Raw genomic sequence first — 13,298 nt, forward strand, 5'->3', positions numbered from 1 at the left:
ATCAAAACAAAAATTAAAGATACTTTGCTTAGGGAAAATATCACATTTTAAAATTTTTTGGACGCCCTGCGTGTTTTACTACATATTAGATTACTGCCCATGGCTTCCCAAGATAAGAAAAACTTTTTATCAAGAATAACTTTTTCTTGAAAAATCAACAATGAAAAAGTTCACAAAGTGCGGTGCCTCATCCGAGTATATATCAAAGTATTTCATTATAAATAAGAGAAATATTACTAGAGGACAAATGATCCATATCTCTTGTATCCTAGAGGCACACCTACAAAATCGCTGTTCGATTTCTATTTATAAAGAATATATTATTTAAATACTTGCATATAGCTTCACACCTTGCTTTCCAAGAACAGAACACATAATAAAGAATTTTTTGATGCAACATTACAAAGATTTAATCAACACTCAATTTTGAAATAATACTTTTAAAATGTCATTTATTATTTTAAAGATAAATGCGTAATATACTTATTACAAACGTTCAAATATTAATGAAGTGAACTTACTAAAAATGTTGTCAACACTTCAAGATTGTATAGAGTGAGTTTTTAAAAAATCGGCAAGACGGGTTTTGATTCCATCTGAGACGTGTCAATGCGTGTCATACGCGTACAACTGCTACTATTTTCACATTTCAGTTAATGCTTTTTCGAAAATCAATAAACTTTACCTGAATATGCACTTCGGAGTTGTCGGGAAACCTGAACATCGACTTGATCTGAGCCTCAGCGATGCCCTTCTTCTCGTCGTAGACGAAGGGATCGATGATGTTCCCGACGGGGCAGCCCCTCTGGTCCACCAACTGCTCCGTGCTGTTGGGTCTGTTGAAGGCCAGGCAGTTCTTCACCCGGAAGCCGTAAGTGCTGTCCGGTCTCAGAATTTCCACCTTTAGGGTGTACGAACGGTGGTAGACTGCTTCGATCACCTTCCTGGTGCCTTCCGTGAGACGCAGGGAGACCAGGGAGGTGTTGAGGAAGCCCGCCTTGCCGCACGTGATGACGTAGAACTTGTCGTCGGCCAGCTCGAGGGTGCGGTGGATGCGGACGGCTATGGGAAGGGATCGCTCTTCCGTCTTCTAAAAAAAAGGGGATGATAAGTCTTTTGAAACGCATTAGAAATAATAATTTATTTTTAATAAATGAAACCTCGCATTCTTTGGTGAATTTTTAGGGGAGTCTTTCCTATAAAGTTGTTATCTAGGACTCTTCGTTAAAAAGATACAGGGTGTTAAACTTCAAAAAACATTTTGAATTTTTTTAAGTAATTTAAAAATTAGTAAGTGAAGTAATTTGAAATTGGGCACATGTATTTATGTAAATATTGTCCAAAATCTGAGGGCTTTTCCTAAAATTTATATGTTCCAGTGGTGGAGTTACGGGGTATCCGTGGCATATTTTTCTAAATAAAACAGTACGCCACTGCTTTACGGTAACAACCGTGATATTTTCGGATTCGTTTTTCAATTTTCTACAAATTACTACTCTCTTATGTTTTTCGAAAAAAGACTGATTTTCGAGTAAAACTTAAAAAATGAACTGAAAACACACGAATATAATGCTTTTTAAAATTACATAGTGGGCTGCCATAGACAAAATAGACTGAACTGTAGAGGCAAGCCGGTGAAGCCAACCGTCAGCCCAATCTCAGCCCAGCCAGCCTCGCGCTCTCAGTCGTCGTTAGACAATCGATGTGCTAACATTGTTAGTACTTCATTAAATATATTGTTTTTATTTGTGCAATCATGGGGCAGTGTATCGTTGACGATTGTAATAGCAGATCTGATCACAACAGTGCTGAAATTTCATTATTTAGGTAAGTAATAACATAAAATATTTTATGCCATTTGAACGGCTTCGCGCAGCATTCTCCATCTCACATGTACTTATTTCGTGTTTTAATAGCTGTTTTACATTGACAATTTATTGATGAATAAATTGACGAAGTTCTTCATGAATTAATTCACGAATTTATTGGTAAACAGTGTGGTTTTACATTGCTACAGACTATCAGGTTTTTTGACGTAAGAATCAGTTCTACCAATGAATCAAAGAAGCAAATACATTTCAAAAATGTCACTTTTCCACTCATAATTGTAGTGATACAACAGCGGTACCGTTTTGGGTTTATTTAAACAAAACATTAAAATATATTATTTTCTGAATTCCAAACTTGAAAAATGAATATTTGCCATAAGTGTAAAAATACTGTTTAATCCGGACCTGATCAAAGTATGCGCGGTCAGATTACCTCACACACTCCACTTCCCCGCAATTTGGCTTCATCAGTTCCCATGCTTTGGGATAGGAAACGTACACTCTAGGTGCTCTGTGGTGGGCTGCGATAGCAACTTTGACATTTTGAGAAGTTAGAAGAAATAATAAATAATGCTTTTCATCAGATTCAAGCAACAATAAATTTCGAACAAATTACATTTTCGTTACTAAAAAGATGTCGGGCCTGTGTTCGTGGAAATGGAGGTATTTTTGAGCATTTACTCAAATAAAATCATTAAAGTGATGTTAATAATTTCTTAATTCCAATAAAATAACCTAATGATTAGTGCTTGTCATATCATTTAAGTAAATGTTTTCAGTTGGTTTTTGAAGCTTTACTCGAAAATTAGGCTTTTTTCGAAAGTAGATAATTGAAATAAGATTTCTAAATATCATGGTTGTTATCGTAAAGCAATGGCGTACTATTTTATTTAGAAACACATACCAACAATACCCTGTATCTCCGCCATTGGAGCATGCACGTTTTAGGAAGAGCCCTCATATTTTGGACAATGTTTACGTAAATACATGTGCCCAATTTCCAATTATTTCACTGAGTAGTTTTTAAATTTTTTTTTTAAAAATTAAACATATTTTTTGAAGTTTTACACTTTGTATCTTTTTAACGAAGCGTCCTAGACAGAAAATTTATAGGAAAGACTCCCCTTAAAAATTCACCAAAGAATACGAGGTTTCATTTTTGGTCACCATTTGTGAACCACCCTGTATTTTGGTAATAATTGTTTATTTCTTCGTATTTTTCTATATTTTTGAATAAGTACAAATAAAAGAATGTAGTAGTTAATACTGCAAAATATTTCTTTGATTATTTTATGGTAATCCAATAGTTTTCAGGGTTGCAAAGTATAGTATCTGTTTTCAAGAATGGAAACATTTTGACATTTAAGTACTACAAATTAATTTGGTCGTTTTACTAAAGTATTGTTTAATGATTAGGTGGTTGCTGTTATTGCTGTTGCTGATAGGTGCAAATTGTTGAACTAGTAAACATGTGCATAGAGCATACATATAGAAGAAAATGGTGATATACTACTTGTTCATTTCCTATTAGAAAAAACTAACCAATAGCTGAAGGATATGTCGAAGATTTTCTTCAACATAATGCAGATGCTTTTAAATTTACTGCTGATGGCTGATGCCTTTTAATACTAACTTGTCCTAAAGTTGCACTAGAAATTTTTAATAGAATGATGTCTCACAAAGAAAATGAGCCTCCTTTTGATAGTTTTACTAGTGGAATTCAAAATACGCTTTTGAAACCGAAATTTGAAACTCCACTTTCAAGGACTATAATTTCTCGGGGGTAAGTTGAGTTAAATCACCATATTTTGGGTTCTCCTACATGTCCCCGATCTGTGTCGGTTCTTATGTGAAACACCCTGTACTTATCACGAGATTTTTAATTATAAAAAATAATATCTACCCACGTTTTATTGCACTTTATGTTGTTGACCTTTGAATAATTTTAGGCAACTTTTAGAGGTCAAACGATTGGTAATATCCTTACTTTTTGATATTACACAATTAGTAAAATTTAAATTAGTTTAGTGACTTAGTTTTGAACACCTGACCTTTAAAATATTGCAAGAAAAGTCTATTTCTAGATTATCTTCTCGTTTTCATGCTACAGGAAAATGTACGTGTACATATCAGAACAAAACTGCCATGCAGACCATGAGTATTTACATAATAAGTGTAGGTTCACCTCGTCTGTATCCAATTCTTTTATGTTCCTTCCTATTCAATTCTGTTTCATTGAATTTTATAGCATTTGTTCGCTTTGAAAATACCAAATGGCATTTGTTTAATGTTTCGCTGCATTGTGAGTTCGCTATTATTATTTAATTTACAATAATTAAAGTTTATTTACAACTGCTAGTCTTTATGCACGCATCTTATTTTGCTTTCACAGTTCTTCATTAATTATTGATGTAACAATAAACTGATGGTTATAATTACTTTTGATGGAATATATGAATATTTATATATTCAAAAACTGCTTCATAAGCAAGGCGTTTATATATTTGAAAGTTGGTACACCTGCTGCAACCCGTTAAATAAAATCTGCAGATAAACACGTATTTGGTTCACTTGTAGTTAAATCGGAGTAAAAGTCCTTATTCTATGGTTGTCGTTCGTTGTCTTTGCCTATTCTCATCGTCACCATTAGATCAAATCGTGGCGTGGTGTATGGCGTGTAGTGCTGGGCTGGATAAGTATCCGTTAATCCAGTTATTTTGGTGGAAATTATATTTAAATGCAGTGGTTTGATTACAATAATAGTACAGTCATTGAAGCTGAAAATCAGCTGTAACCTTCGAATTCTTTGAAACTGCATGGATTTGCATGAAAATTTGGAATAAGGCTCATCTTAGGCTCAAGTTCAAAAGTGACATAAGCCCGATTGACGGTTTTTGTTTTTTAGGGGTAAAAACTACCCCTAAGTGAAAAAAATTGAAAAAATTAAGTTTTAAGCATTTTATTGATAAAAATCTTGTTCAAGCACAAAGATTAAATAATGTTCCATGTTCTCGAACATGTTTTATGATATATTTGATCTTTTCGACCCTTTATTTAACCCTTAAAAACTACCCCTATGCAAAAAATAATGATAAAAAATTACTTTTTAAAGATTTGGAATGATTAAATCGTGCAATTATTTAAAATAAAAGTTACCTTATAGCTAATAAAAGATTTTTTCCATTTCAACCCCTAAAAACCACCCCTGTATTGACAAAAATGATAAAAAATTACTTTTTAAAAGCTTGGATTGCTCTAACGGTGCAATATTTAAAATAAAAATTCCCTCATTGCTTATGAAAGAATTTGTATCTCATAACACTTTTTAAATCACCCCTGTGCTAAAACCGATAAAAAATTTAAATCTTGGAATGCTATACCTAATTGTGCAATAATTTAAAATAAAAATTCCCTTATATTGTTTATTCACGCTGACGCGCACTTGAATCCTATCATTTTGTTCCTCCAAAAATGAGAAAGCCTATTTTGCTCCGAAAAAATGTCATTGGTTTTTTTTTACCATAACTCGGTTAATTTTGAACCCATTGTATCCTACAAAAAGGCATTTTAAAGATAATTTCAAGAGCTGTAAGATCGTTTGCATATAAAACCTTTTAAGTTCTTCGTTTTTTAAAGGGAAAGGATCGAAGGGCTCGAGACAGGTTGTTTTTTCACTAAAATGGATACTTCAAGCGGCGATTTCTTTTATTTTTTATGCTATAGGAATAAAAAAACAAAATATTTGTCGAAAAAGAGCTAAATTTTTGTTGTCTATCATTTTTTACGTATCTTTCATAGTTTCAGAGTTATTATATAAATAAGGCAATTATTTTTTAATAAGGAAAAATACGTTTTCAACTTTTACCGTACATTATTAAAAAAAGACGCATTCTAAACCGGTCTAACTTCAGGATCGTATGAACAACACTAATTGTAAAACAAAACTAATTGTAAAGGGTCTACGATTAATGTTAATTCTGATGGAAATGGTACAGCGATCACTGCTCATTTTTCCTTAAAAAATATGAGCAACCCATCTGTTTTTGACGATAACTCCTTCAATTTTGCTCTAATTAACTTTTATAAGTGCTCATTTTGAAGGTCTTTTTGAGAACTACAAAAAACGTAAAACAGGAGCGTTATATACACGTAAAATTAATCCCTTTTCCGTTATTTGACTTTGAATATATCGATTTGAATATTTTAAAAAACGATTTTCTTTGCTTATTTATAAGCTACATTTTTGTTCATTACATTTTTTTTAATAAAATGTGTAGTTTTTGAGTTATTCGCGAAAAATACTTTGAAAAAGTGTTTTTTCTTCTCTCAAAATTCCAAGTTTTCAATCGTGAATAACTAAAAAACTATTGATTTCTGGAAAAAATTCTTCGAATATTTTTTGCTCAAAATTTGAAAAAAAAAAATTTCCACCCCCGACACACCCCAACAGGGTGGAAGCGTCAATCGGCGCTATGTCACTATTGTTCAGTTTCAAAGAGTTCGGAGGTGAAAAGCTTCAATGACTGTACTATAATTAAAAACAATAATATATTGGGACTAGATTAATATTTGGTTAAATACACGGATAGTTAAATTGTTACCTATATTTACTTACGTATCTGTAACGTACAGTACAAGTTATGGCAATCTATTCGTCCGATCAGTTAACAAATTTCTTTAATGGAGACCTAAAATATTGTCTCTAAAACAGATCTGTGTAGAAACCACTGTGGCAGCTTGGTAGTATAGGTATAACATTAATACAATGATATTTAAATTAAAATTTAAAGAGAACATAAAGTGCTGCAAAATCATATTAGAGAAAAAAACAACTTTTAATTGGTTTTGCATACTCAGAATAGAGTCAAAAGTCACTCACTTGATAGTTCTGTTGCAATAGTTTCACTCATACTAACTCAATACTCATACTAACATAGTGAAAATTTTACTCAATCAGGTGTGGACAAAAATTGATACATTAATGAGTAAAACTGAGTGAATTTAAGTGATTCTTTTTTACAGTGTAGAAGGTACTGACAACGGGCATGAAATTTTCATCAGTTCGCTTTGATCAAACATAAAATCGACGATCGTAATAAAATACTATAGTAGGATCATATTCGATGCAAAGTAATAAATCATTGCCTGTCAAGGGAACCAATGAAGTACGCCTTTAAGGGTTTTACAAATTAAATAATTTCTTTATACATTATGAAGGGACGAGGGGACCAGTTCAGGTCTGGCACCCTCGTTCCTACAAAAATTTATTCTCATAAACTATTTATTTTAAATGTAATTTATTATAAATCCAATTTGTTTCCTAAATTACACGTATGTACTACATTTTACCTCTGTACGCGCCACTGTTGTTTACTTGTTTTTTGGAAGCGCTCTCTAATTGACGGCAAAGCTCGCCAGGTTAGTATTTGATGTAATGAGCGTTCAAATAAAAACGTGGTCAAATTGGTTCTGAAAATTTGGACGTAGGGCGTAGCGTATAGCAAATGAACTTAAACGTCATCTGTCATAGCGCTATATCGCCGCTATCAGTTTGAATATTTTCGTTTTAAAAAGCGTTTAAAATGGTGTTTTCTCAAGAACAAAAAGTGTTTATCATAGAGTCCTACTTTAGAAATGGACGCAAGATTGATGGAATATGGAAGTATTCTATTGAGGAATGTTTCATAGAATTTCAAAATCAATTTCCCGGCGTTGTTGAGTACAAAATTTTTCAAAGTGCAGTTCAGCGTTGTGTTAATGTTTTTCGTGAAACGGGCAGTGTAACAAGAAAAGAAGGAAGCGGCCGACCTAAAAAGCGGACTGAAGAATTAAAAGAAAATGTCCAACAAATAATGGAAAATGCGCCAAGAACTTCTGTACGTGTTTTATCACAAATGGTGGGAGTATCAGTCGGTACCTGCCACACAGTGTTAAAAAAAGATTTGCGTTTGTTCTCCTATCGTTTAACTTGTCAGCAAGAACTTCATGAAGTTGATTTTCCGCGACGGGCTGTATTTTGTGAATGGTTTTTAAACAACTACGGTGAACTTCATAATATCACCTTTTTTTCTGATGAAGCCTGGTTTCATTTAAGTGGTTACGTAAACTCACAGAATATGAGAATGTGGTCTTCTGAAAAACCAGATAACTTTTTTGTCGAGGGCCCTCTACACGCTCAAAAAATTGGAGTTTGGTGTGCTCTCAATCGAAGGAGGATTTATGGACCTATTTTTTTTAATGGTACTCTTACTGCGCAAAGGTATAGAGAAGAAATTATCGCTCCTTTTGTTAACCAGCTGGAAGAAAACGAAATTACAAACTTTTACTTTCAACAAGATGGCGCAAGGGCACATACGGCAGGCGAGACGATGAATATGTTGAGGGAAGTTTTCCAAAATCGACTAATAAGTCTCAATGCTGAACATGAATTTCCACCGAGGTCATGTGATATTACGCCGTGTGATTTCTTTTTGTGGCCTTACCTTAAAAACACTATTTTTGAACTGCCTATTCCTGATTTAAACCATCTGCAGGCTCGACTTATAGACAAGATTCGTGAAATTAACAATACCCCGAGCATCTTAGAAAATGTCTTTAATTCTTTGAGGAACAGGTGTGAAAAGTGCTTGGAACAAGGAGGGGGACACTTTCAGCAGCTGCTTTAATTTATTGTTATAACAAGGAGGGGGACACTTTCCGCAGCTCCTTTAATTGTTTGTTATTGTTATCACGATTATTCTTTAAAATAAAGTTATATAGTCATTAACGTTATTGAAACTGACAGCTGCTATACAGCTCGTTGAGAAATGAGGTTAAGTTGGTCGCTATAAGCTACTCCCTACGTCCAATGTGCCAGAGCCAACTTCGACCACGTTTTTATTTGAACGCTCGTTATAATCGACCAGTTCGTACACTCGATGCACCTGGGCGACTACAGCTACTACCAGAACACAGTGCGTATGCAGCGGTAGTTCAGATTTTACATTGAATATCATTTTAAATTTGAAATGATTTATCTTACGCCTTCTAAAAATGATGACACGATTTTCCTTTGATAAAAGACCGACAACTTTTTGCTCTACCTTGCATCGAATACGATCTTACTATAGTTCTGTTCAGCCTACATAGACTAACAATATTCATCCGCAACATAATTCCCATTAAGCTCCGCTCATGTGTACATAAAAGGTCGTACTCTATTAATTAGCTAACCTTGTGCCATACCACGCAAGCCTACCTGACAACACTTGTACATATTTGCAAATAGTATAAAGACCAGGTAACAAAGGTAACGCTTATGTACCGCACGTATTTATATAATGGATGACTTTTTTGGGGCTACTTACGTCTACATGAATGAATTTAATACCGTATTTTGACTTACTTTAAAAAATGTCACAGTCGTTATCTATTCGAAAGGCTTGTCAACCCTGACGCATTAATAATGATTATAATAATCAATACTTCATTTAATTATACAATATTTCAATTTCCGGTAAATTTATATTAAAATATTCATTTTGTGGCTTCGGTAATAAAATTGCGTTTTTAAGTTTCACCTTGATGTGAGCAACTAGCAAATTGATATGCAGATTATTAATTATACTTACAGAGATAAATTATTATACTCCCATTCGTTATTTTAGGTAGTTACGTCGTTGTACCGTATACCCATATGGCTTCGATAAGGTTTATGATCAGTGCTTGCGAAATGTGGTTCGTCATTATTAGCATAATAATTAGCATAATGCATAATGCAGTGACCAATGAATGTTTTGACATTAATTTAAAACAATGCGGGATAAACATTTTATAATTAATTCCAAACAATGCTCGACAGCGAAGCAGAGTTTTTTCTTTCCAGAATGTTCGCGATGAGAGTGAAAAAATGGAAATACTTCTTTATTTTACATTTTACTGAGAACAGTACACTTGGTAGAAAGTTTTGCTTCTATTTAAAAATAGTTTTCAATTAAGATTATATTTCATGTATGCAAGGAATTTATTATAGCTTCCTCCAATCTCTTCTAAGGATATGGACTGCATGTCGTTTATCTTCACAAATTAAATTATTTCTTATATGTTCAATAAACAACTTGCAACTTTTAAAATAATTTCACCAGAAAGAATACCATTAAACTTGTATTGTTGTGGGTAAATGCCACCAAATAGATGACGTACGGTACTTATCAGTACCCGTTGATAGATTACGATCGTACCTATTCTAAAATCGCATTTCAATTATTTATTACTCATCTTCAACTTCCTGCTATGAATACAAATACTGTTCAGTTGTATATGAAATAAAAAACTAATGTAAAGATACACACACCTTTAGTCATGAGGCCATTGGTTGTTACAATGAAGTTAGAAATTAACATGGGATTACTTTGCAAAAACTAGACAATCAATTTTTAGATAATCTTCGAGTGTAGCCTTGATACGCGGGAAAAGATGGCATCACGTTTTCTTGGAACAAGGTAAATTGAAAAATTCAACATTGTTAAAATTGGGTAAAAATAGACTTTGAAATACAGGTCGAGTCTTAAAAGTATACAGTCCCATTTAAAAAATATCGTGACGTCACCATTACAGTGTCACGAAAAAAAAAGTGCGTTGGTATAAATATCCCATTGAAACATTTACAGGGTGGACCATTAGTGTGAGAAAGTACAATAACTCCCTTGTTATAATACAGAAAAAAAGTTTATATAAAAGTTGTACAGAATCAAGAAACCTAGACTACAAAATTAATTTGAAACATACAGGACACTCCAAATATTGCATTTTTTAAATGGAACACCCTTTATATTTTTAAACAGTTGGATTTCTGAGAAAATTATTTATATGGCAATAAACAACCTAGACTACAAAATTAATTTGAAACATACAGGACACGCCAGATATTGCATTTTTTAAATGGAACACCCTGTATATTTTTAAACAGTTGGATTTCTGAGAAAATTATTTATATGGAAATATAAACAGTTTAACATTTTAGTGCGTGGTTGCCAAGTTAAGTTATGTAGAAAATTCTTCGAATTTTGAAAAAACATGACCTCGAAGAAGTTGTATTAACTTGCAACTACTAACACTTAGAGCAAAAATATTTGAAAGAGTTATAGGCAAATGTTAAACAAAGGCTCCTATATTAGCTAATATGTACAAGGTGATCCATTAACGGTATCGAGCGTGTAAGGGAATTAGTGAGAGACCTGGGAATTTCGTATGGAACACAAGTACTTTTCTCACACGAATGACACTAATTTTGCACGAAGCAAGAGTTGTCACATATCGCTTGACATAATTTTTTATTTGTCTATTTTCATAGGACAAAGCCTCCTTCGTTATGGAAACAATAATTTTTATAACTACTCAGATATTTGGAATTAATAAAAAAATGAAACATTGCAGTTATCAAAAAAATTTCAAATTAAATCAATAATTCTTTTTAAGGATAAGATTGGTATAGTTTTACAATTTAATTTTGGCTTGGATTATGTCGTTATTATTTAGAGAACTAAATAAAGGAGGATGTTCTAGCACAACTTCACTATTTTAGCGATAACTTGAAAGCGAAAAAAGATATCGACCTCCGGTTTATGTATATGTTTTCCATAATGAATCAAGCCATGGAGAAAAAACCTATATCGTTGCATTTAATTTTTTAGTAAACGGAGACAATTACAAAACTTTTCTCATTAGAACTTATCAGTTTTTGGTTTAGTTAGATGGCGCATCTGAAATATAAATAAACGAGACTAATAAGTCATCCATAGCTTTTTATATTGTGTCTAATTCCCCCAAAATAAACCATTTTTCGAACACCCTGAACACTCTGTTCAGTCATTTTTCTGTTCCAACGGAGATTTAAAAAATTATTTATCATATACGTACCTTCACATCAGTTAATTCTAAATCGGATTAGATCGAAAGTCAAATTAAAACAGTTATTTTATTCACAAATTAATATTGTTTTACTTCCATTGGCGATGAAAAGCGTCTTCCACCCTAGGAAAGTATACAACACACATGTGTTCTGAAAGTTCTAAGGCGTCTAAACTAAAGTAGTCTCCACGGAAACTTCCACAAAAGACCTAAATATAACATCGCGTGTGATCGATGCCACATTTCAGGACGAAAGAACTTCGGATTACAGATGACAAGGATATAAACTTCTCACTGAAGACAAACTTCCTTTGAACAATACGTAGAATTATATCAACTATACGTACACGAAAGTCGGATCAAACAGAGCGAACAAAGGCACGAATTCAGTTCATAAAGTTAGTTTTACATCGACGTAACTTCCCTTCAGTACAAAAGCATTTTGTTCGTTTCCCGAACGTAGAAAATGTTACAGAAAATATGTCAGTGAAGCTGAATAAAGTCGAGAAATTGAACGGTAGTCGTACACAGAATGTAAAAATAATACCTATAAAATGTTGATGTGTTAATATTCATCATTTGTAATAGTATAGTATATGTTTATTTTAGTTTGTGAAATATCTTTGTGTAGTGTAACATTTTTAATTATTTCTTTTTTTAGTGACTGTACAGTATATTTTTGTATTTTCGTTTTCAGGTTTTTTTTTTAAGATATTATGAAAAAATATGTATACAAATCAAGTAAGTTGATATGGTTAGAGCCAACCTCTTCTCAGGAGAAAACGATGCTGTTGCAAGAAAACGATACTAAAAAAGTTCAATATTTACGACAGAAATTGAGAAAATAAACTTATGATATTACATTAGGAAAATTAGCAAAAATAAAAGAGAAACTCGAAAAAAATCCTATCCGCGAGATTATTGTAAAATTCTAGAAGAAAAGTCTAAAGGAACATAATACAAGACATCTCTCATCTCGTGAGTCAAAAACTTTTATTAGCTAACTTTTCTATTTAAACAAATAAGTGAGGTAAACAGTTTTTTCACGAATGTATAATATAAATCATTACCATGGAAAATACTTTACAGCACTATACTTTCGCTAAACTGACAGATAAATAGGTCTTTTTTAAATATGCAACAATTTATTTTTTATTGTTTTTGATAATTCTTCAAAATATGCCAATAATATGCATATACTGGTATGCAGCCGTTTGCCAATATATTCATTATAATAATAATTGTTTATATCACAACAGGCACAACGCTAAGTATATAAGCCAAGTTATCGAAACTAAATCAACATGGTCTTGTGGCTTAAAGCGTTACGCGTTGTCTTACTAATCTGAAGGTTCGGGGTTCGGTCCCTGATGAGGTATGGTTTTTTTTCAATTAATATAATATTTCGAATGTAATTTTTCATCGTCCACATTTCAAGACAAATATTTCCACGCCAGTCGCTGGTCACGAAGTTAATAACTTCTCACAGTGTTGCCAAATATCTGCTGATTCGAGGCGCGGTAGATTGCTTGTTAAATTCTGCCAGAAAATCATGAAATATAAAATACAGATAAGTAGGTA

At 32.8% G+C, this 13,298-nt stretch overlaps 1 protein-coding gene across 1 annotated transcript in view; it reads right to left on the reverse strand.

Moving 5' to 3' along the window:
- Window positions 1-685: 685 nt before the first annotated feature.
- Window positions 686-13,298, reverse strand: part of LOC108905126 — a gene marked incomplete at its 3' end in the record, with an annotated part of 106,095 nt that continues 93,482 nt past the window's right edge. The window contains exon 3 of the mRNA XM_018707900.1: window positions 686-1,090. Coding sequence (XP_018563416.1) covers window positions 686-1,090 — 405 coding nt within the window. The remainder of the gene's footprint in view (window positions 1,091-13,298) is intronic.

Source organism: Anoplophora glabripennis, unplaced genomic scaffold (genome assembly GCF_000390285.2).
Source record: "Anoplophora glabripennis isolate ALB-LARVAE unplaced genomic scaffold, Agla_2.0 scaffold287, whole genome shotgun sequence".
NCBI lineage: Eukaryota > Metazoa > Arthropoda > Insecta > Coleoptera > Cerambycidae > Anoplophora > Anoplophora glabripennis.